The sequence below is a fragment of the Solenopsis invicta genome, chromosome 16 (assembly GCF_016802725.1).
Source record: "Solenopsis invicta isolate M01_SB chromosome 16, UNIL_Sinv_3.0, whole genome shotgun sequence".
Classification (NCBI taxonomy): domain Eukaryota; kingdom Metazoa; phylum Arthropoda; class Insecta; order Hymenoptera; family Formicidae; genus Solenopsis; species Solenopsis invicta.
In genome coordinates, this window is record NC_052679.1 from 3,015,389 (window position 1) to 3,040,158 (window position 24,770).

General features: G+C 34.8%; 5 protein-coding genes and 1 long non-coding RNA gene across 9 annotated transcripts in view; 3 read left to right on the forward strand and 3 right to left on the reverse strand.

Moving 5' to 3' along the window:
- LOC113003260 overlaps positions 1–5,721 on the forward strand; it is a 26,890-nt gene extending 21,169 nt beyond the window's left edge. The window contains exon 4 of the long non-coding RNA XR_005576555.1: positions 5,477–5,721. This is a non-coding gene — a long non-coding RNA (uncharacterized LOC113003260). The remainder of the gene's footprint in view (positions 1–5,476) is intronic.
- Positions 3,504–17,464, reverse strand: LOC105202658 (annulin). 3 transcript variants are annotated; one of them, XM_039458812.1, is made up of 11 exons: positions 17,286–17,464; positions 16,332–16,614; positions 8,163–8,512; positions 7,696–7,828; positions 6,852–7,081; positions 6,163–6,476; positions 5,716–5,985; positions 5,545–5,624; positions 5,154–5,298; positions 4,579–4,885; positions 3,504–4,477 (listed from the first exon to the last, which is right to left on the reverse strand). In XM_039458812.1, exons 2-11 carry the CDS (start codon positions 16,426–16,428, stop codon positions 4,163–4,165), a joined length of 2,241 nt encoding a protein of 746 aa, XP_039314746.1. In that variant the 5' UTR covers positions 16,429–16,614; positions 17,286–17,464; the 3' UTR covers positions 3,504–4,162. The 3 variants fall into 3 exon arrangements, with proteins under 3 accessions (XP_039314746.1, XP_025987812.1, XP_011169553.1); XM_026132027.2 differs by having other exon boundaries at positions 17,030–17,464; XM_011171251.3 differs by lacking the exons at positions 16,332–16,614; positions 17,286–17,464 and adding an exon at positions 9,053–9,721.
- A 1,183-nt stretch (positions 17,465–18,647) lies between these two features.
- On the reverse strand, positions 18,648–20,296 carry LOC105202663 (mitochondrial import inner membrane translocase subunit Tim21). 2 transcript variants are annotated; one of them, XM_011171283.3, is made up of 5 exons: positions 20,128–20,296; positions 19,765–19,954; positions 19,457–19,691; positions 18,971–19,070; positions 18,648–18,896 (listed from the first exon to the last, which is right to left on the reverse strand). In XM_011171283.3, exons 2-5 carry the CDS (start codon positions 19,949–19,951, stop codon positions 18,747–18,749), a joined length of 672 nt encoding a protein of 223 aa, XP_011169585.1. In that variant the 5' UTR covers positions 19,952–19,954; positions 20,128–20,296; the 3' UTR covers positions 18,648–18,746. The 2 variants fall into 2 exon arrangements, with proteins under 2 accessions (XP_011169585.1, XP_011169577.1); XM_011171275.3 differs by having other exon boundaries at positions 20,040–20,267.
- An 859-nt stretch (positions 20,297–21,155) lies between these two features.
- On the forward strand, positions 21,156–22,288 carry LOC105202677 (transcription and mRNA export factor ENY2). The gene is made up of 2 exons (XM_011171304.3): positions 21,156–21,358; positions 21,740–22,288. The coding sequence occupies exons 1-2, from the start codon at positions 21,312–21,314 to the stop codon at positions 21,978–21,980; spliced, it is 288 nt and encodes a 95-aa protein (XP_011169606.1). The 5' UTR covers positions 21,156–21,311; the 3' UTR covers positions 21,981–22,288.
- Positions 22,289–22,464: 176 nt separating this feature from the next.
- On the forward strand, positions 22,465–24,701 carry LOC105202705 (NEDD8). Its single transcript, XM_011171349.3, has 4 exons — positions 22,465–22,655; positions 22,739–22,756; positions 23,208–23,320; positions 24,407–24,701. Exons 1-4 carry the CDS (start codon positions 22,638–22,640, stop codon positions 24,510–24,512), a joined length of 255 nt encoding a protein of 84 aa, XP_011169651.1. The 5' UTR covers positions 22,465–22,637; the 3' UTR covers positions 24,513–24,701.
- Positions 24,007–24,770, reverse strand: part of LOC105202690 (broad-complex core protein isoforms 1/2/3/4/5) — a 40,214-nt gene continuing 39,450 nt past the window's right edge. The window contains exon 6 of the mRNA XM_026132011.2: positions 24,007–24,289. Within this exon, the coding sequence (XP_025987796.1) occupies positions 24,072–24,289 (218 nt within the window). The 3' untranslated portion in view covers positions 24,007–24,071. The remainder of the gene's footprint in view (positions 24,290–24,770) is intronic.

Below are 24,770 nucleotides of genomic sequence, written 5' to 3' on the forward strand. Positions count from 1 at the left end.
CTTCTCTCAAGAAAAAATTACATCAAACTCCTAAACATTTTGCATCATCAAAGAAATAGGAAAATAATTCTAAAATTCAGAATAGAAAAATATTACAATAAAACGTAGTTTCAATGTAAAATAATTTGCGTCATACATTAGAAATGGAAGACAAAATCAGTGCGTCAGGATTTGATAGCTAGATGGAAACGCAGTCGCGCGAGAACTCTCTACGATGCGAGGTGTCTAATCGCCTAATAAATGACGGAAGGAGAATATGTGGCCAAAAGACACTTGGCCAGATTGACATGTCGACCGTAACGAGTGAGCCATTATGGATTATTGGGGTCACGCGCATTTGATGCCATCCCCGATTACGGTTGTATATGATTGGCAATAAACTGTCAGCCGCTCGCGGTACAGCCAAGCCTCATCGCTGATCGATCGACTCGCGCTCGGACACTTTCGGAAGCCATTTCGCTCCTCTCTTTTATTCGCGAGAGAGACGAGAGAGCGTGAGAAAGCATGAGAAATCGCGGAAGAGCCCCGTAAAATCGCGATTATCCATCCTCGTGATTATCCATCAAAGATTGCAATCCGAGCGTTTGTAAATTTCACGAGTTACTTCATTTTGAAGCAGTGTCAGGAAAGACGTCGCGAATCTATCACTCTAGCACTCTAGCAATCTTGACGCTTCACAGATGCAAGATTAACTGTATATGTGAACGCAATTTGAAATTCATGTATGCAATGATAACTTTAATAAGAGTGTTTTTGTTGCCAGAATTAAATTCTCGTAGTGTTGCAGCATTTGCTGTAAGTATTATGTGCTGCCATCTAGGAACAACTTACGGTACTAAAATACGTGAGCACCAAAGCGATCAAATATTTTACAAAAATTTGTTTATAAAATTTCAGTAAGTGTAAAAATTAAGTAACATTTACATTATTTTATACTTGCGTTTAATTAAAAATTATGTTAAACGACAAAGATCTATTTAAAGTCAGTAAAGCCATTTGGTACACCTACCGGAACATCTACCGGTTTTCATCTTTTATTAATTGGTACCACATTCTCGTGACTATCACACTCCGCTTGAGTGGCATAAATCTCTTTGTCTCTACAAATTGAAACGACCGAACCGACGATCTCGCTCCGACGAGATAACTCATCCGGGAGAATTCCGGAGTCGATGACCAATTTTCCCAAACCCGTCGCTCGGTCCGGGGGCTCTCCTTATTCGCCGGGTGCATGCCGGGGTGAGCACCCGGATTATTTATATCGCAGCATGCGCTTTTCTACCACGGATCAACGTCTTTCGTCGTTCTCGTATGAGGCCGAGACAAGACGAAGACAGGTACAAATCTACAGGACGACGTTTCCCGAGCGTGCTTATCCCTCTGACCCCGCGGCATTAATAACATTTCACGAGATCTCCTCGAATTCCTTCTGCTCCTACCTCCACCCCTCACGGGGCCGCGAGGACCCCCCGTCGAAGAGATCGCGTCACTGACGTGTACCCTTCGCGCGGCGATCCTGATGGATACGCGGGATTCGATGGGAACAAAAGGATGTTGGTTTAACGTGGAAGGCGTGTTTGTTGTTTTGATGAGGTATAATGGGATGGATCCCGGGTGTTGATGCATAGCGCGTAGCGGGGTGCCGCGGGCCCCGGCCGGGCCCCCGCTCGTCGAGACCCCCGTAGACAGCGGCCGCAACACGTCCATCACGTGTCACGGTTATGTATTTAGACATATCTCACTATCATCTTGCTATATCTCCCTTCTCTTTTTCTCTCTCCTTCTCTCTTTTTCTCTCCCTCTCTTGATCACTCCGCGCATCCTGCATCCTTGAACCCTCTCCCACGATTCCTTTTACCTCGCTTGACGCTTCGTCATACGGCCGTTCTGTCGCATGTTAATCAAAATTTTGTCCCGCGTAGGAGAGAACCCATCCACTCTCAAGGAATCGGTTTTGTTTGAAAGACAGTTTAGAGAACAATAAACGCGATAATTTAAAGGTCGGTGCTCGAATATGGAATGTTGAAGACGCGTGAAAAAAATCGTAAATTACGCACTGGAAAAGATTTTGCTTTGATACATTTTCAGTCTGGCAGTAGCCTGAGGATGATTCGCGGAGGATAAATAAAGCCTTACTCGCGATCAATTGTGAAGCATAAAAGCTGAGCGCACGCGTTCACATTTGCTTTCCAATCACTCGTCCAACCTGCTTCCTTTCATCACTCATCCCTTCAACTCTCTGTCCAATTTGCTGCGCCGGTATATTCCCGTCCCCTTACTTATTTTGCCCGACGATTCATTAATCGATTCCATAACAATCTCGTCTCCCCTCTACATCCTCGGCTGTCGTGCAATCCTCTTCTTCGCCACTCTCTGCGCGCTTTCTCGTTGGTCCCCATTGGTCCCGCCTGGGCGCCGCGTATCGTTCATCCAGGCCCATATTTCAACATTAATTTCCCGGATGGTGATACATCGTTCGCATCAGCCTGGCCTCGTATCAGCTCGAAGCTCATCATCATCCGCATCCCCTTTTTGCTCCCTCCCGCTGTCGCGCGCGCGTAAGATTCTGCTCTTCTTTTTCTCTTCTTCAGGGACGAATGGCAACTTTTCTCTTATGTCTGAAGCTAATAACTTTAAAGAACTTCCAACAAAAACACAACTAAGAAGAGAGAAGTTAAGTCAACCGCCAGCTACTCTGTGAAATATAATATAAAACAATATTATCATTTTATTTGGAAATATCAACCATTAACATCTATCTGAGATAGAGAAAAATAACTTAAATTCATAAACATTGAATGATCAGATTTATTTTTTTACTTCATTTTTCCTACTTATATTTTTAAGATTTTAAATAGCAACTTCAAATTTGATACAAATTGCTCTGCGTAACTTTCAATAGTTAGTATGTATTTCCATCTAACAGGATTAGTCGGCGAGAGCCGATCCGAAATCAAATTCCATTAAGTTTTACATGTATCCGTCCCTGTCCTTACTCTTTATCTTCTTCTTCTCTGAATAATCACGCACTCGCCACAGCGACCCTCTCAATTGCCGGTCGTTAATATCGGCCGCCAGGTAGTCTCTGTCGATTGAATTTTTTACTGGTGCCCACCGCGGAAGCCGCGGCTCGGGCCGCTGCCCCATTCGTGCAGTTGCTTCTTAAGAGTAACTGACGTTCGCCTTAAACGCCTGCCATTCGTCATCAGGCCCGCGATGCCAATACGATCTTACAGGAAATAGGACAGTATGGCTGCGATGGGGTCCCTCTCTTCGAGATCGCGCAAAATGTGTGTGGCATTGACGATATTTCCCGTCGTTATTTCAATGATATCTGCGTCCGTTAAGCGACTCGCAATTTACAGAGATAAATGCGTCCCCAAACGATCTCTGACACCGATCGTAGACAGAACGTCAACCGTTCCGAAAGGATGCATGATTATCATCAAGGTTGATCGGCCAATGAGAAGGTCAGGTTGCAATCGAAGCAAAAATAATAAACGTGAACGATCAAATGAGTCAAAGATTATTTTCTTCACGTACAAAATAACGCGTGTATGTTAAATGTTGCGATTTTACATTCTATGAACACGTAGAAAAATATAATAACGACTATCATGCAAGATAAATAGAAGAAAAGATATAATAATACATTAAAAATAATCTTCATTATGGCTCGGCTTACCTAATTCACGCTAATTAGCATACACATACGCACACGCATATACGCACTCTGTTCACATTTAGAGTTTTAATTTTTGCACTCAAATTGCAATAAATAAATGAATATTTTGCGCCTCTCACAGCTTGATACTTTCTATAATATAAAACAAAATTTTTGGCAAAATGTTACACTCATTTTCTTGACTTTACATTTTCACGCTTTCTTTTTTTTCCATTAAAAAAATATAAACTTGATTTATCTCTAAGAATTAATTTTATAATTTCAGAAATTCGTGCAAATTATTACACAAAGTGTCAATTTTTTTGGCATCGAGCAATTACAATTACGAGTCTATGTTAATTTATGTTCTTTTCGCACTGAAAAATTATTATCACATTATTAATGAACATATAAAACTAAATGTAAATATAAATCGAAAGTAAAAATATAAAAAACGCGACATTATTTGCTAAAAATATCATAGAAAATACATGAAAATCACTCATAGTCAGAATTACTGATCGCTCTCGTCGCTTTAACTATAAAATTGTTCGAATGTCCGTCAACATCCTCCAATTCCCGCGAATAAAACTTCGCTGCTATCCTGGCGCGTCCTTCTAATTTTGGCATCATGGAGAAGCTACACTCCGCGTCTGCGTCCACCTCGACGGGTTCCGATAACTTCAGCTTCAACTGCTCGTCCAGACCGGGTCCCTCGATGAGGAACCTACCCTTTCTCAAAGGAATCGGTAGCGGATTGCGGAACTTGGCCGAAGCGTGGAGAGTCTGACCGACGACTGCGTCGTTATGCAACTAAAGATCGAAAAATTCAATTTTTTTAAATAATATTTACTATTCTCCCAGCTTTACTCTCATCGCTTATAAATGTTGGTTACACGCGTTCCAATAATTACCATGATCCTAATGTCGGGTTTTCTAACGCGAAAGTCGTCCTGTGCGAAGTATTCAAAGTTCGTATCCTTTACGGTAGCAAGACAGGCGATGTTGAAGGCGCATTGATCCAACAATCTCGGACCGTATTCCTCCCAGGAAACGTCCATGCGAATTTCGTCTAACACCCCTGGTCGGACCAGTCTATCGATGTGCAATCTCTTCACCGGGTCGCCTACTCGACCGGTGTACAGCACAGTCTCCACTCTCAGAATTACAGATACACGATATTCCATCGTTGGGTGTCGATTTTTTATCAGTAATACGACGCTGTCGGAAAATAAAAGAAGTTGCGAATGAGTATCAGAGTGCAGTAAATAAGAAAGAAAGCGTTAAAAGTAAATGGAGACGACTAAATTAAATTTTAAAAGAAAATAAAATAGATTTAAAGAATTTTACATCATCTTTATGTTATATTAAAACGTTATATTATCACATATTATCAGAAATCTTACCGTGTAATTTGATCAAATAATCGCTACATTATTTAAAGAGCACTTGCGGGAATAGTAAAGTAATTCAATCAAAAAGCAAATACCTGAATGGCTGCCCGATTATGATGTCATCGCGCAGTTCGAAAGTGAACATGACGTCGTTGAACTCCTCGTTGAGATAATAACGGCTAAATAAAGATTCGCTCTGGCGCAATGCCTTCAACATAGCCGCACGTTCTTCATCGGACTCTATTAATATTAAGAATGATTATTACTACATTTACATTTGACATTAATAATCAAGCAGATGTCGCATTACATTGATATTTTGAGATTAGACAATCCAATACATCGCAAACGCTATAAGAATTTAAATAAAATGATAATCGATAAGGTAACATGATCCTCTTTATTGTTACAAATATAGATCAATGCGAGTATCGAAGATTGAGAGGTGGGAGAGAAGAAGGGAGGAGGTAGAAATGTTCCACTTACTTTCTGGATACTTGTAAGTGTGCGTGATGTCTTCTCTTGTCCATCTACCAATCGCTTTCGTGCTGATCAGCTGGCCGATGCTACGGAGTCATCATCGACTCATTATTCAACGCAATCAATGCTAATAATCGTTACGACGATTAGTACAATAGAATAATTCGTCATACGTACCCGTACATATCCTTGCGAACTAACTTCAACGGCTGCGTGGGCCCGTTGTAACGCCAGTAGACTTTATCGGCGTTCACCTCGGCGAAAACGAACGCGTTGTCGTAAGGACGCAGGACTTCTCCCTTCTTCACGGCGGCCACCGATGCCGGCCCGCAACGATACGCGCCCTCGCTCAGTTCCTGAGGAGTCGCGTCGATCACCTGCCATCCCGAGTAATCCGGCGACAAATCCAACCGCTTCATCCAAACTTCGTTCCAAACGTGGAAATTCCTATCACGATAAAATCAATCCCGTCAATATTTTCTAAGTTTCCAATTTAATTTAAAATCAACTGTATCGAAGTAGCATTACGCTGATTATTTTGAATAATAAGATTAAGATCGCTTAGTGTTTCTATTTTGATCTTGACTTAATCAAGAGATTGACCGTTTTCAGTCTTCGAATTACCAGATAGAGTCGCTGTTGAGCTCCTCCATGATCTTGCCTTCCGAATTCACGAAGTAGTCCACGGTCAGACTGCTCTGAGTATCGTGCGCACTCGAGTAGTTGGTCACTACTCGACATGGTATACCGAGAGTACGGCAAATAGTCGCTAGCACGCCGGAGAAGACCCAGCACTGTCCGTACTTGACCGGTTTCTTTGTCTTGTAATACTGCTGGAGTATCTTCTGCGAGCCCATCCATCTCGTAGGTGGTGTCCCGCCCCCGTAATCGTCCGTCCAATTTCCCATTACCGCCCCATTGTCATCGGGGGAGTTTACCTAAAACCAATGTCGTTTAGCACCCCGGAAATTCCGAGACTTTGTTACACGGAAAGAATAATTTTACTGCAGTATATAAAAATTAAAAAAAAACTAGATATAAATCAAAAAATAACTTTATGTTGAATCATCAAAATGATTATATTATGTAAGACGTCCAAGCATTGTAATATTGTTGTAAAAAATTTTGATATTTTAGTACAACCAGCTCAAACATACAATATAAATACTGTAATGCTACAGCATAATAATTTTCAGATCGGTGCTTTAATAAAATCGTTCTTTTCGAGTAAATCGAAAATTTGAATTCGAGTATTGCTTTTCTTAAAATACAGCTTATAGTTTGCGGAGAAAGTTGTTTCGCGAATGGCTTACCGCGGCGGATAGACAACGCGTTATGACGATCGGGTCATTCCTGCCGGAGACGCGAACCCTGCCAACCTGATTCATCAGGTGCAGGGCGCAGTCCAAGATATCTCGTTCGAATTGCGCGTACTTCCACACACTGGGCCGCATACGATTGTGACTGCCGCGCCAGATTAAACCATCCTCCGCTAATACATATTCCTGACATTCGGCCTCACCGTCCAAGTACACTATGTCGTCTAAAAAGGAGAAATACCTCGTAAAAATCAGGGAACATTAACACGATATCGTTATGCAATTAGAAAACCGAATGCTATAGGCCACTATTTATTTTTAGCAATTATACACAATATGTACGTTTTCACTTATGCACACATAAATGTAGCAAATGGACAAACGGAGTATGTGACATAATGTGTGACAGACGTATGTGACGTCTGTTTTCAAGAGAATTGGTGTGTCACGCATATGTAACGTGGTCGCAAACGTGTTAAAACATAAATCTTTAGCTCTCCGACGCGTGCTTGGACGAAGAATGTCTCTTGTTCATTGTTTCCCTAGAAGAAGATTTTGCTAAAGTGTCTGAAAATTTTACTAGATACAAATCTGAAAATAATTCTTTTAGGGCCATCAAAATAATTATGTGAGATGTTCAAACTGAAGTGTGAAGAATTTTTGTCTCATCAGGCTTGAACTTCGTTTGTAGTTATTTTGATGGTCCAACAAAATTATTTTCAGATCTATATCTAGCTAAATTTTTAAATACTTCAGTAAAACTGTGCCTTCTCTGTGACGCTGCTCGAATCTTGGAGAGGTTGGGAAACGAAAGATTAGAATATCTGCTAATACGCACCTTTGCACCAGGGATTACAGATCAAGTAAAACGGCTGATCCATTGTGTAACTGACAGCACCTTCGGATTCCTTGTTCTTGGTATCAATTTCCATGTTCCATTTGCCTATAATCGCATTTGCGGATGTCACAACCTGAAGGGCGACAGACTTTGTTAACAAAAAGCTTTTTCCATCTTATTTCTTCTCTCGCTTCGCACGCTTAACGTTCCCAAATTAATCAAGACGAATGTCGACGGTTTTAATATTACAATTCGCGAGACATCGGCGATTCAATATGCAAATTTAATTATTTCAAGTCTATTTTACATTAAGAGAGAGAGAGAGAGAGAGAGAGAGAAACTATAATTCTAATTTAATTGTAAAACTGTTTCATATATCGAAATTATAAATGTCAAGCACATCAAATTTAATCGAGATCAAATCTTCAGCAAAGATCTTGCAAGATCTCGCAACATTTTCTACTCGCCCTTATTCTCAAGAAATTTGGTCCTTTGGCGTCTATGGTGGTCTGCCAAGCGGCTTCGGAAATCTCTCCGGGATGTAAGAGGGCGGTTGCCACTAGTGTCCCGTGTCCATGTTGCGGTCTCTCGATGCCGTCCACGGTGAAGACGAAAGAAATACCGTCGATGGAAGAATTATAGTCTCGAGATAGACTGAGGTGCAGATAAAATTCCTGACCACGTCTGACGACGAGTCTTGCTCTGTCATCCTGACGGGTCATCAGCTCATATCTGGATGTCCGATGATTCTCGCCGTTCTCTTCGATGCAAGTGTCTACATTGTCAATCGTTAATACTGGAACGCCAAAATCCTCCCCTGCAAACGACAACTTTTTTTAGGATTACGAACCATCTCTCATACAAAAAGAAGAAAATTGCAAAAAAGCAGAAAGCTATGAATTCGAGGAGGATAATATTAACTAATAATTAAATTGGGAAAGTTACTTTTTGAAAGATACTTGTTACTATTACTTGTTACCGAGTAGAAAAAGTAATTAATTATAGTTGTACTAATTATTAATTTTAAAAAGTAACTCATTTTCATTATCGTTAATTAAAAGGTAACGGTCAAATTAAATATATTTTTTTGTTAAAAAATATTAATGAAAACAATGATACTTTGTATCTTAAATTTGCAAGACCACAAAAAATTGAAAAAAATATTTAAAAATGTCTTAAATAAAAATTTATAAACGTAGCGAAATTTATACTGACGCCCTCAAGATTATGTTTAAAAATTTTAACATGATAATTTAAAACTCAAAATTATGAATACGACGCAATTTGCGTCTTATTTTTTTTATACGATTGTTGGTATTATACAATGGTTCATCCGCGAAGAACGCGAGGGACTCACAATAGAATCTGAACGGAAACGGTCGGGTACGCCGATCGTTGAATATCCGGTAGCGATCGTAGAATCTGTAAAACATCCCGCGGCGGTCCGGGTGCACCGGATGCACCGGATGCGGATACGAACGAAAGGGCGCGGGATACATGGTCGAGGAACGCGAACGGACGCGAGTTCACTGAATGACTGAAGTGCCCGCCAACGACGAGGAGGAAGGAAGAACGTGCAGTTAAGGTGGGCCGGTGCATTCTAGGAGCAATCTCAAGGACGCACGTGCTGCAACATCTTGCGCGACCATACATGGCGTCATCGGTGACACCCGCTGTCAGTAGGAGTCACCCACTTTTTCGTTCCCATAAATTAGTCGGCGATTTACAATTGCGACCGAGTTGTTATACATTTTCCACCATTTACCACCATATTCTCTTGAGTTTCTCGAATAACATTTAATTAGGAGATAGAAGGAGATGAGGATTAAGAGGAGATTGCAAATTTACTACCTACGATACTAATTCTTAAAATTGTTATATGAATTTTTATATTCAATTTAACGATCGAAATTATTTATTATTGACATTATACCTAATATATATTAAAATTTATAACAATACAGTGCAAAATTTAGTTTTACGAGATGAAGATTTCTATATGTATCAGAATCTATCAAAAAACAAAGAGAACAAATTTAAAATTTATATTTTGAATTGTTATGTATGTCTCACTCAAGAATAATATTATTACGTAAGTTTTATTGAAACTATAACATATATTATTTATTTATGCATAATTGTAGGAAGAAAGAGATTTATAATAAAAAATTATAATAAAAAATGCTCAACCCTTGTTTTTAATATCTCACTCAGAGACATTAATGAGATGCAGTATTAAAAAATTAAAGCTGCCGTCATTCTTGGCACCTATTGTTCTCGCAACTTACAACTAGAGTCCGGGAATATATTTACAAGTTACGAGTTGCAAATGCCAGAGAAGTGATTCTACCAGATGAATCGGCTCAACAACATATAACTTTACAAGCTAAATGAATTACATATTTTTTTATTTAATTCTGTATTATTTTATAATCTTAACTTTCAAGAATTATCTTCTTCTTTGAATTGCAAACTTGACATTTTTATTTAGAATTTACAAATATTTTTCTGAGATAAAATTTTGCGAGTCTTTATTTTTTTAATTACTTTTGATTAATTAATTTCGACGGGCAAAACGTAAAAATAATTAATGTTTGTAAAGATGCCAATGGCGTTTTGTAATTATGGATTGCATACCTATGCAATCGGTTTAATATCGTAAACCTATATTCATTAATTATACCTATTCATTAAAGGGAAGCCATTAAAACCCACGATTTGAATAATATGGTATTAGTTGTTTTCGAAATCTATAAACAATCGATTTCTTAAATAGACACATCCCACATGTTAAAATGGTATCTCGATGATTAATGATTAGAAAAAAGAAAAACATCGATCATTAGCCTGGAATGCGTGTTCTAACATGCAAGATTCTCGCATTTAAATTGCCACGATAACAAAAACGACAATTAGGCTTCGATATCTCTGTGAAATCGCGCGTTACTTGCTATCGGATCTTTGTTCAATTCATTTGTTTCAATGCAGCAGGCTCACTTCTCTTCAAGAACACGTGTAAGAAGAAAATCTCTTTATCACCGCCGACTCTCGCAATTTCCATTTCGGTTGACGTGATACGACTCAATTCGGTTTGTAGGATTTCAGGTCAATTAAAGAGATCAAGTTCTTTACCGTTTACGGGAAGACAAGGCGGTATTCCGTATTAGTCAGGACGATGTGCGACAATTACGTGCGATTTGAAAAAAAATGCCTTTCTCAGCGAGACGGTTTTCAGTGATGCTTCTCATTGACACTGATAATTCTCGATGCGTGACGCGAGATCTCATTCAGCTTTTATGCGACAGTGTAATAGCTTTTGATTTTCAAATTACTTCTCGCGCCGACACAACATCATTAAGAGCAATTGATCGACGTCATGTACTTTTTGCTTGCATTAGTCGACTACAAGGTGTTGCTTAAGACTTGAATTACTGCAGATTGTTGTTTGAAAAGAAATAAGGTATTGATAGAAAAGGAAGGATGGTAGAGATATCTTAATTAAGTGGAAATACTTTAGTATGTTTCAAGTAGAAATATTATTTTATTATCAGATATTGTATCTTAAGAAAAAGGACAAATGTTAATAACGCGGCAGGTAAATACGTCAGACGAAGTCACGCTTGTATTCAATCCGCTAAAAATAATGCTCCAATTGTCATTGTAATCAGCTTACTTCATCGGTCTTAATACAAAAATGATGGTACTCGAATGACTCAGTCACGAGATACATATCACAAGCGTGTATACATAAGTATTGTTATGACAATAAAAATCGATCGATCGTACAGAATCCTCCAGATTGATTGCTTGATTTCTGTCGATTTTCTTTTTTCAGTAAAGTTAAATTTAAAAATTTGACTTTTTCAAATAACGTTTTAAAATAACAGGATCATAAAACTAAATTTGAAGCTAAATAAAAAATACAGTCATATTTTTGTAAACTGCTACCTGTAAAAACTGCGTTCGCTTTGGCGCAACCAAAATGCTATGCTCATTTTTTTTTGCACGATAAATGCAACACAGGACGTGAATAATTAATTCTCGGAAGGACGCTGCAGTTTTTACGATGCATTATCTGCGTCAATTCCTTCCGAGTGTTGCAATTAGAATTTCTATTGAGGTGTGTCTTCTACTGAACGACGTACAAGCGAGATACCTGTCTGCGAAAACTTGATATGCTCTGATAATAGATGCATGTCGGAATATCTTAACGATTGTGCGTAATGAAGAAGCATTGTCTGTTATTAGAGATGTGTAAATCAAAGTTTTTATGCCAAATCAAATTAAATTGAATCAAATCGTTGAAATATGACTTTTTATTAACAGCTTGTTGTCGATTAGAGTTTTAATATACGTTGTTAAAAATGTTATAAAATTTAATGTATTTTTAAATTTTACATATTAAATTTAATGCACGCATGAAATTTGGTACACTTTTCACAATGTTAGAATTTACATTAAATGTTTTACATTAGATGTTTTAATGCGCATTTAATGTAAGAATTTATATTAAATACGCATTAAATGTTTTTAATGTATCTGCTTGCAATTTGCTTCCGTGACATTATGTTAAATTCTGCTATTGATTTTTAACATAAATAAAAAATTTCTATGCAAGAAAAGTAATTGATTATATAATATAGAAAACATTTTTTAATATAATTTTATGAAACATTAAATATGTGATTTGTCTTTAAACTTCTTAAATTCAAAATTTTCGAATAATTCGAAAGCAAATCATAAAGATTCAGTTCAATTTGTATTCAAATAGATCTGACACCTCTACCTCACGCGATAATGGTATATAAACTTCTTATCTCAGATGAGAACCAGAAGCGAAAGGATAAAGTCCAAATAAAAATACATACGTGTCTAACGTCGCGCGTATTTACATATTTATATAGAAGAGGATGAATCAACAAAGAAAGTTATCTAAAAAAGCGTGACATAATGAAAAGAATCTCTGATGAAGCATCTCCAATGAGTAACCACGAAAATCATGATTCGGTGAAGTCTGATTCATCTTCCGGTCAGCTTGCAATCCATGAGAGAAAGCACTAAAGAATTTTGTAGAATTATATCTTGCACAGCACTTTATTACTAACGTAATAAAATATTAATAATAATGTAGTCATTTATTTTTAGAAATGTGATGAATTAGCAACATTTACAAATGCTTCTTGAGAAACTCGCATTTTCATGTCCTGTTGGAGATACATAAAATATCCTTTTATAAAAAAAATTCTTTTTTTATTCCTTTTGAATTTTTAATTGATAATTCAAATTTATCTAGCTTGTTCAAGATTACTTCGGGAAAAAGTGTCGATAGTAAAAAGTTGATAACGCAGCTTCACGTCTCGGCGTGAAAGTGACGTCACCGTTTAGCGGTCACGGCACCGCTTGCGTAATCTCACTTTCATTCATAGCAATAAACGAAGCCACTAACGCGTAAGTTCAACATCCCATTCTGATAGGTCAAATTTTGAGCTATACAAATTTTTTCGCGAAAAAAACGCGTAAAGAATTGATTTACGATAACACGCACACACGTACATATTGATTTATAATAATACACACACACATGCATACATTTTTCAAAAAAATTTGCGGATTCTATGCACGTGTATCTTTAGCGCCTGTGTGATGAACGGGAAACGGTAACTAATGAATAATATTATCGTTTTAAATGCACATAATCATAATGAAGGCCGGCGCCTCGCAAGAGAGGCGGAAGTTAAACACTTCCCATGCTAAGTATATTTTCTTAAACGGAGGACGCGCGATAAATCCAGAGTGCTTGAATGAACAAATCGCGCATTGTACCAATAGAATCTGTATTTATTTACACATGATCGAAATACTAAAAGCGCTGAGAAAATATGAAATAATTCAATATCTCTTCTCATGTTATTTGAAAAATGTATTTTATTAATTTAAAGAGGGGAAAAATTTTTCTAACTAGGGCAAAAACGAAAATTTACAGTTTATAAAAAATTGATATCTTAAATGTCTTATTTTGTCGCAACACTTTATAATATCATACTTTTCAATTTTTATTGGTACATTTAGATTTATACACATTGATTAATGTATGCACTTAATTTTTTTCACTTTATGTTTTGCGACAATGGAAAATCAAAGTTACATAATAGTATAGTCAAGTTGACACTTGAGACATGAGTGTGCGATAATAAACGAAGGATATTCTACACCTACTTTTATGTCGACACTCATCTCATCAATTGTTTTCGTCGATCAATTCCTATAATCACGATAATAAAATCATCGCCTACGTATCAAATTACCGACCTTGCAATTTTTTCTTTTTCTATGACGACATCATATGCTACATATAGTCCAACACCAACTGTTCTTTGTAATTTTTGTCATTCCAAAAATTGTTGACTAAACACACACGTTTCTTCGGCACGCGTCGCATAAAACTTATAGTATATCGGCGGCCTTGACCAATATTCTGAAAATAGGTTTTAGGGAGAGTACTTCGCATCTTGACTGAAATGTTGAAGTTAATACGGTTGTTCAATTCTTGGTCATTATATTCAAGTTATTTTTTTATGTTTTATAGCAAATCTAAAAACTTGTTTAATTTTTATTGAATGACGTTCTAATTAATCCTCTTCGTGCGCTTACGAAAAAGAAACCAAATGTATTTTTACGAACAAAAAGGAAGCGATAAAATTGGTGTACCAAGTATTCTACAAAATTTTAACTAGCGAAATTCAATCGAGATAAAAACTTGTTTAATTTGCACGTTTTGATTAATGTCTTTTTAGCATCTAACCTATTTATTGAAAGAAATACGATATATCTTCAAGGAGGTAGAAAATAAAACTTCGATAATCCAAAAACAAATTTATTCAATAAATCAAAACTTTTATGTAGACAATTCAAAATTTTTTTAACTAACGAAATTCTTGAATATTGTAAATAAAATATATCCTAATCAAAAAATTCTGACGCGTTAAAAAAAACCATCTCGTGATAATTTGCATCGCGTTCGTTTACACATTTTACATGAAAAACAGGGAGCTCTCGCTTCTATTTATGGACTATTACTTTTAGACATATTTATTTTAAGCAATAAGGACCACATTATTTTACGCGCTCGTGATTCATATCTCCGACATTCGCCTATCTTATCGTTTTATTAATTGATTTCTATCCCACCCGCGCACGCGAACTCTGTCCTCAGAAGGGTCAATTGGCTACGTGTGGTGTCAAGCGAGATATCTCTGGGAGTGTCCCTCGTTATCGAGATTCACTCGATCGTGGATTTTGCAACGTAAAATTGCATATACATTAAAAGCAAAAAAATTGTTTATGACAAATGCAATTAACTAAAAAACACAATGTTGCGTTTCCGCGAGAAAATAAATGAAAACTTTTACATTATAATACAGCTTCTAAATAGATAGATCAATATATATAAGCGCATATCGCTATTTATGACTATTCTGGATGATTAACAAAGCTATAGCTTGCTACATAGAATTAAGATTGATAATTAACAAGGAGAAATTTAGATAAATTGCGGATTTTGGAAAGTTCAATATTAAGATAAAGAGTTGAATATTATAAAAGAAATATGTAACATTTTCAGATACAACGGTCAGGGGATTGAAATTACAAGATTTTAACGTTTTAATTGACTCAATGCGTGACAGATATCACAGTGAATGACCGAAGCTTCACAGAATCAGTCTAGCCGTAGTGCTTAAGTGCTAACTAACTAACTTTCGAGCTCGCAGTTTTTAATCAGTACGTATTTAAGAAATAATTTGATATGTTTTGATCTTTTTAAATAATTGGTTTTATTTTTGTTTTTAATTTCTAAATAAAGAAATTTTAATAATTAAATTAATTAATTAGAAAAATGTATTTTGTAGACTTGTAAAACAAATTGAGAACACACACAAAGAAAAATAAATAATCTAGGAAAAAAAGTGATATCAATCAGTCAATCTCGAACAGTAAAGAAAAAACCTTGAAACTTCAGCACTTAATGTTATAACGATAACGAAGCTGTCATTAAGAGTTACAGAATAGATCTGCTGATTTATTTTTTTTTTCTGTGTAAGATTCTTTATGGATGCGTAATCACTTCGCTTTTAATATTCTTAAATGTATCGTCAGTTCTCGGTAACGTGAAATGAGACGTCTCAGAGAGAGTTCTGTAAAAATTCATTGAATCACGTACTGGAAGCGAGCACGCAAGAACCATTCAGAATGAGGGGAACAAGAAAGATATTCTTATCTTTCTTGCGATTTTTTAACTCCTCTCTCTTAATGCGATCCGAACTTTCAGTAGATATTCGGCAGATAATCGTAATCCTGCAAGAATATTTAGCTCGCCCCGGGAAAAAAACATTAAGGATGTAATCTATTCGAAAAGTTACTCCTTTCTCCGGAACTTTTTAATCAGCATTAATAACAGCCTTGTAATTAGGATTTTTTCCTACACTTTATATACAAATACGAAATACAATATACACACTGATATAACAACATTAAAATGAATATAAATTATATTATAATATCTTTAATATGTTTTCAATATTTGTAATCGGTACATTTTACTAATAATTAATAGTAATTAAATTACAAAATTAACTTACCAGGGGCAATAGAAGGCGGTCGTGGTCTCTCCCAAGGCCTGATCTGCTGCGGCCTGAATATAGAGAGGCACGAGCACGAACAACACCTTTTTATCATAATTAATTGAAAATACAAACGCTATTTGTATAAAATGATGTTCTCAATATCACAAGTTGATCATGTGTGTTACAAATTGTGCTTCACAAAATGTTTATTTCATCCATCATTTTCTAAATCTTGTAAGCTTCTTTTGGACATCAGCATTTATGAAAATTCTACATCCCCCCCACCAGGCGTGAAATTCTAGAAACATTAAACAGTTTCTAATTTGTAAAATTAGAAATGATTAAACGATGTACTTGTCGTGTAAATATCATTTAATTATCTTTTTTTTTAGTTTAATTAAAAACGTTTCTTAATTTGAATATAATGCAATAACAATGTGACTCTTGATAAATTTATTAATTCTAAACGAAAACGGCACTTTCATTTAAAAATTGTTGACTGCGTAATTGACAAATCATTTAATGTGCTTTACGAAACGTGTCATCAAGTAATAACGATATTATCACAAGAATGAAGAATATTTTTAATACTATTTTATTTTATAATATTATTTTAGTAATCTCTTTTCTGTATGACTTCAATTATAATCTATCTTAAGTAAAAGATAATAAATTACAACGTAATATAATAATCTATTTTAATAAATCACTACCTTAATAAATAATAAAATAAAATTTACAGAAGTTTCTAAAAAACTTTAACTTTTTGCAATTTGCAAAGATTATTATCAGAAATGTGTAATAAAATTTTTGAACAAACATAAATATTAATTTTTCCAATATCATCAAATAAAATAAGTATCCCGCAATAAAATTTCTTTTAAAACAACTTTGAAATATAATTTCGTATCTGCAAAATAATAATCTAAAATATTTTTCTTTCATAAATGAGACTTTGTACGATATCACATCACTATGCACATCCCGAGCGCGTGTGTGCGAGATGATTAAAACAGCGTGTCAGTCTCCGTGCCGAGTTGTCGAGCGACTGTCAGTGAAAATCGACTGCCATTGGCAGCGAAGCAAACGATAATATCTCCCGCCAGTCTTCGGTTAACTTTTAGGAGAGTCATTTAACAGTAATGATATGCGAGTGTGCACTAACGTAGGCACCTTTTATGCAACATTGCGAGACACGCCTCTTCAAATAGTAAAGTGGATGCTGTGCTCGTTAATGACTCCGTTGCATAGTTCCTATGTACTTTTTGTCCTGTTTCTACTGCCGTTTATAAAACAAGCACTCGTAAATAAATATCAATCTTCATCTAGAAATTGGATCGTACTTTATCATTAATGACAAACCGGCATCATTAGTGATGGCTTTATAAATCAAAGGCTTCAAATTCATGTTGCTTATTATTAATAGCACATACAATTAAATTAAGAAATTTGTTAAATCAAGTTATGTTAAAATCAAGTCAAAATAATTTAAGTAAAAAATAATATTAGGAAAATATGAAATGTCGATTCACAGAACTTCTGTTCATTTCTCTTGTATAGGATGAAAGATCACACGCTTGCGCGGGTGCAAAATTATTATTCAAAGTAATGTAGGTTCCTATAAATAACGATTTAATATATACATTAATATATACAATGAATATAATAAATAATAAAATATAATTAATAAGCACAAAGAAACAAAAATAATTTGTATAATATATACTACTAGTTTGCACATATTAATAATTATTAGCGTCTGATAAGGCGAACACTAATGCGAGCGCCCGTAACGGCATGAGTAAATGATAGCGAGGATAATATATATTTTTAGCTCTCGCGTAATACACCACGCAGGAATTCATTCCCTGAAAATTTCGTAAGTCAATTCTGTTTTCGTAGGACAGACGTGCCGATATGCTTACGAGTTTCTCCCCTATTACTCTCGCGATCAAATTTAGAACTAGAAGTGCCAAATGATGAAAGCTCCTAAATAGTTTCACAAAAAATCGAGAAGAAATGATCTTTTTTTCATATAATGAGAGGTGTTACAGAAAGACTAGAAAAATGAGATAAAAAAATACGAGAATTCTCAATATTGATTGACTGTTGCTTGTATTTAAAAAAATGTTTATTTTCACCAATGTAAATTGACTTTGATCTCAGTTTAACTTTTATTTTTTTTAGTTCTAAAAAGAAAGACTGAAATCAAAGTTAATCAACATTAGTGTAACTGGACATTAATCAAACTTTCTTGCTTAGGAAGTAACGATTATTTAGCAATCTTCTATCGTCTTATCAATACAATATAGAAGAAAGTAAATAAAAAAATTAATTTTTATATCAAATTTTATTTTATTTTAAAAATTAAATTTTATATCAAATTGCAATTTAGCAACGTTATTTACATATCAACGTAATATTATACACTTAATGACTATCTAATACAAGGTCATAACCTAGTGTGGATTCATGATCTTGCCGTGCTGTAGCAGTGTTTTGGTTGTCCTCAATCACAATCGTTCCAACATGATTCACCGTAACGTACAAGTATGAATATTCGTAACTGCCAGACGCGTTCTGTAATTAAAATCGAATGAGCGCATATGTAAGTATAAATAATTCTCGACTGCAAACCATATTCGCAAACTCACCTCCTTCACTTCTGCATACACTGTTCCCTTTCTTCTCGTTCCTTGCACATAAAATCTTATTCTCATGTACTTGACGCCATCCTTCATGTAATATATGTGACTAAAAAAACAAATTTGAGGTATTAGTTCAAATGTCACTTATATATTTTAAATAGACAGATAAGAAAATATTCTTTAATTTTGAAATTCAAATTAGTGTCATGATTTATTATCTTATGATTCATAAGGTATCCAGTAGTAATAACCACTTAAGTAATCTGAAAATCCATTGAATCAATAAAATGTGATTGTATCTAAAGATTATAAATATTTCAAAATCGTACTTATGATGATCTTGAATCAAGATCAGTGAATCATCTCTTGTGGTGATCACTGATTTTGTATTTAAATTAATTAATGCTCATGAGAGACGATGCGATTATTACTAGACACCTTGTAAATACAAAATGTTTAATATTAACAATGCCATAAAAAATCTAAGCATACGTAATGTGTCTTCTACGTCCACGTCGAGTTTCCTCTCCATAAGCCTTTACAGGTGCTCCGAGAACATCCATAACCTTTGGATGTTCTATGCAACGAACACGAGCTTCGCTGTAGACACCATATGGACTTTTGCTGGAAAACAGCTCTGAAAATAGAGTATATAAAATCAAAGCCGTAATCCCTATGCCACCTATTATTACACCAAGGTATCCAGCAGATTTCAGGTTTTCTTTAACTGAAAAAAAGAGAAGGAAAGAATGTAGTCATTATATGACGGTAATATGTAACATAGATTTTGTGAAATTTACCTACTTTCGCAGTGCCGATCTGTACCTGATTATTGGTTTCATTGCAGTCGACCTTGGTCACAGATTTCTTTGTCGAGTAACAAGCACTGTGTTTAATGCTGGGAACAATACTAAGACAATATGCTGTATTTGGCATATGGGTGATCAAGTGCTTTCTCTGAAGAAGATGATTTAGTGCTCTCGCCATGTTCTAAAATATAAATATCTTTTTTAATAATGAGATATATATATTATTCTGTTACAAGAATTTAATTTAAGGTTAGCCGGTTCTTTACCAAAAATATTAGCAAGCCAATATAAATACAGTATAATCCTTCGTTCTATTTAAACTATATTATTCTTATTATCATTATTCACACTTACGCGATATAACTAACGTACTAACTCGTGTACAAAAAAAGAGCAACTAAATGTAAATTCGTATAATACAAGTGCGATTTCTATCCCCAAACATTCGATTGCACTTTGCAGCAGCCAATGGCCAATACTGTACTGCGTTCGCTTTCATGCGGGCAATTTTTACATTCAAATCTAATATTTATTATAAGATTATCGTGTGATGTTGAAATATAAGAATGATGGATTATGAATACCAGCCTAAGATCTTCTCAATGTAAGATCAGATTATTATTAATAATTCAAAAATTTTATGATCAATCTTAAGTGCAATTAATCTTAAAATTCTATCGAACCCATAATAAAATGATCGTATTTCAACTTACGATGATCTTGAATAGATCAAGTCATTGCTAATAATTATTAAGATCGTGTCTCAAAATATTTCAAACAACGATCTTGAGGGAATCCCCCTTCTAAAGCAAATTACCGACATTTTTTTATTAGAAAATATCTTTGAATTAACTTTACGGAATCCCAAAATCTTTTATACAATTAAAATACGGACAGAAATGAACACAGTAGAAGGTGATTTCGCGTTAATAAAAAAAAATTTTTTAAAGATAAAAAGATTTTTTTGTTATTAGCACAAAATCATTTCTTACGCTGTTTATCTTTGTGTATATTTTAATTGTGTAAAAGAATTTTGAATTCTATAGAGCCAATTTAAATATATTTGCTAATAAAAAAAAATGTCGATAATTCGCTTTAGAATTTCCTAATATACCGCCTCGTGTTATGGCAGTGTTGAAACGGAATCCAGTGCATGCTGATTGGTTACAAAGTACAAACCTGAAAAATCCTATAAATTCCCTATCTCATAACCAATTAACGAATTCCGAGTTGAAATACCGGCTTAATTGTTACCTTGCGACGCTTGTGACTGCTTGCGACCTTGGCTGCGTTCCAAAATTCACTGCCAGTACTGAAAATCTATAGTATACGTAACGTGAACTATAGATTTTCAGTACTTGCAGTGTATATCGGAACGCAGCCCTTGCGTATCAAAACAACTGAACTGCCTTCAATCGCCTTGTTTAACTTCGTTATTGTTGCTGTTATTGCATTATTAACTTGATAGACGGAGCTTAACGACGGAAAAATAATTAACCAAAAGCCACGTAAAATAAATCACGCAGACCAGGTTATTGATGAAGACACCACATCAGAGATTAGTTATGACTGGCGATCGCGATGGGTAAATACAATTGTCAATTTTGTATATTTTCAAGATTTGTTAGCTTCGAATAACTTTCGTGAAAATAAATCCCGCTGCACGAATTTTGTAATATTATTAGTCAGAATTTTTGCCAATATGTCCATGTCTACTAATGTAGGTTAACTTTACTCTTGGTTTAATTTTTTTTCTCTTTTGGTCTATTTTTACCAAATATAAATTAACTTTTGATTTAATTAATTTTTTATCTTTCTAATTATTAAAACTAGAAAAGAATAAAGAATAAGTTTTAAACCAAAATTGATCTACATTAATAGAAATGAGCATTAATTTTCAAGTAGTCATTTATCAAAGGCAAAATGCTCCATTAATACTGCATATCTGTATAAAATTGATTTGTAGGCTGAAAGAATTGTTGAGGCGCAGACTGGTCGAGTGTGGATGGCGAGACCAAGTAAAGCTGATTTCAAAAGAAATAATAAAGGAGCATGGTCATGATGTCACTTATGACACGCTGCTGTCCACAGTAACTAGCAGGGCTCGCACACTTGTGCCAGATTCAGTGAAGAAAGAATTGCTGCAAAAGATAAAGAATCAACTGTTGGCTCAAGAGGAGAAGCTGAAAATTGTGACAGATCGTTAAGAATCTTGTTCAAATTGTCAATATTGATCATCAACAATTTAGAAATCTTATTTGTAACACCGATGTATTTTCCATCGACACAATCGTGTTCAGTACACGTAAAAAATTGTAACAGAAATCTCTTCGCAAATCATTCTCCTAACAATTTGCTATATTACATGACACATTTGTTACTTTAAGTCACATCTAACACAAACATAATTTTTAAAAGGCGCAAAATGTGATACTTATTTAACAATAAATAACGGGAATAATTTAATTATAATAGGAATATCTATATATAACAAAATAAAATTAATTATATCTAATCATATTTAAAATTAGTGGAGTAAATTTGGAAGATATTTTATATATGTATCTATATTCTTAATGACTGTACAAATTATAAAAATAAAATACGACTTAATTTCCTAAGTAAATTTAATTCACATTATCGCGGCTTCAATATAAAAAATAAAAACTAAATATTCGTTAATAGCGTTTGTTGCCGGCAGACGGCGACGCGCCGCAATTCTGATTGCTAGGTTAGGTTTTAGTCGCGCGGTTGTGACAGTGCGACTCATAGAATTTTTGCTCGTCCGATTTTTGTGCGACGTCGGCGTCTCGGCCGGTGACTTCATCGATTATAATTTAAACGTAGTCGTCAATAGCAGAAAGATGTTGATAAAAGTGAAGGTAATTATGCTGATCGCGACCGTTTGCGCCTCTAACAGAGATTCACGCCGGCAATTGTAATACCGATTTTAATTGCGTTTCAGACCCTCACGGGGAAGGAGGCAAGTATCCCGAAGTCACAGACAGGTTTTACAAAGATCAATTGACGAACGTGATCAGGATACAAAGTAGTTTTCCTATTGGTAAAAGGCTTCGAAGGAAACGACCTGACACTTCAGCCCATTTTGAAAACGTTGATTGTAGCCTGAGAATTCAAACTCTAGATTTAAAATATTTGAAAATTTGTAAAGCTTATATGTTGCTACACGAAAACGGATAGAATCAAAGTTGTCCTTTTTGCCACATTGAGGCAACCTTTTTTTGTATTAGTCAAAAAGCAAGTTACATGTAAATTGGAAAGTTACACTTCTGTTTTTTTTATGTTTCCTTAATTATAATACGCTAGTTTTCGTGTAAACGTTTTATTCATTAATTTAATATTGATTGATAAGTGAAAATGTCTATTCATACAGTCTTTGGTTACTATAAATGTGTATTATACAATTGTTTCAGATTGAAATAGATATAGAACCTACAGACAAAGTAGAAAGAATTAAAGAGAGGGTAGAAGAGAAGGAGGGAATACCACCGCAGCAACAACGATTAATATTTTCTGGCAAACAGATGTACGTATAAATATTATTTTGATTTCGTGACTTAGTTATGTCACCATGAAACAAAATTTCTGTGACTTGTGATCGGCGAGGAATTCAATTTGTGATCCTGGATCTGCTGTATTAATGTCTATTTCTACTAATGTAGATTAATTTTAAAGATAAAAGTTTGTTACATTGAGATCAAAATTACTGGAGTTAAACGTAGAACGCGAAAAAGTTTGCCTATTTTTGGAAATTAAAACAAACCGCTGCATATATTTTTTACGCTTTTACATTATATCTACTTTTATATATTTAGTAAGTATTGACAAATTTTGATATAATTAAATGTTTATTAGTTTATGTTATATAAATTTAAAAACAAACACATTTTTCAAGTCAACTAACATGATTTCTCACAACCTACTGAGATTGTTGATTTTTTCATATATGTAAAATATATATGTCTGTTTATTGCATAAACTAGGATTATTCTGTCTAAATTTTTTTTCACAAATGTTAAATTCAATTGATCCTGTTAAAAAGGATTGATACTTGTTCTTTAAAGCGCCATTTTAATAATTTGTCATATTTTTTATTTATCGTCGCTTGTGCTATAAACAGACACGTATACGTAAAAGTTGAAGTCGGATAGTAGCTGTACTACATAGGTATATCCAAGTAGATATATAAAAGTATAAAAAAAATATATGCAATATTTTTAAATATTTTTTTAATTGCTTTAAAGAAATTTAAAAAAATTCAGGAATTAACTAATTTATTAATTTTTTCGTGGCGCGTTTATTTTCACGTGAAACTCCTTGAAACATGGCGTTACGCACAGTGCAACATTACAGGTAACACAATAGTAACGTGTCTCTTTCCTAAAGCCCTTCGACGTACATACTTTGCACTTTCTCATGGCACAGATCTTCCTACGAGTCGCAGGTATATACTCCGGGTAGTGATGCACTATGCTCCATTCCTCCATTTGCGTTCCTTTAACAACAATATCCACATTATTGAATTATTGAAATCACGACGTGTATGTGTGGCCAATTAATGACAAATATAAAACATTGAAAACAATATGAGGAAATGTTGTATTTTTGTCAGGAACGATGAGAAGACGGCGCAAGATTACAAAGTCCAGGGCGGTTCAGTGCTGCATTTGGTGCTCGCGTTGAGAGGAGGCTGCAGATACAACATTCCTCATTTATAAACGACAGCGAGAGGATATTAAAAAATTGTGAGGGCCGCACAGGAAGAAAAAAAAACAAAAAAAACATGTTTATCATCAAGTATGTGCACTCGAGAAGGATAAGCTCTATGTTATTTTCTCTAGAATAACATGGTCATGTGATCTTTACAACCTAAATAAATATTTAATAAAGTAATTTAATCATAACAAGTGCATATTTCTATTTAAAATAATTTTTCATGTAGGGGAAAAGCATGTATGCATTACTTTTTTTGTTAT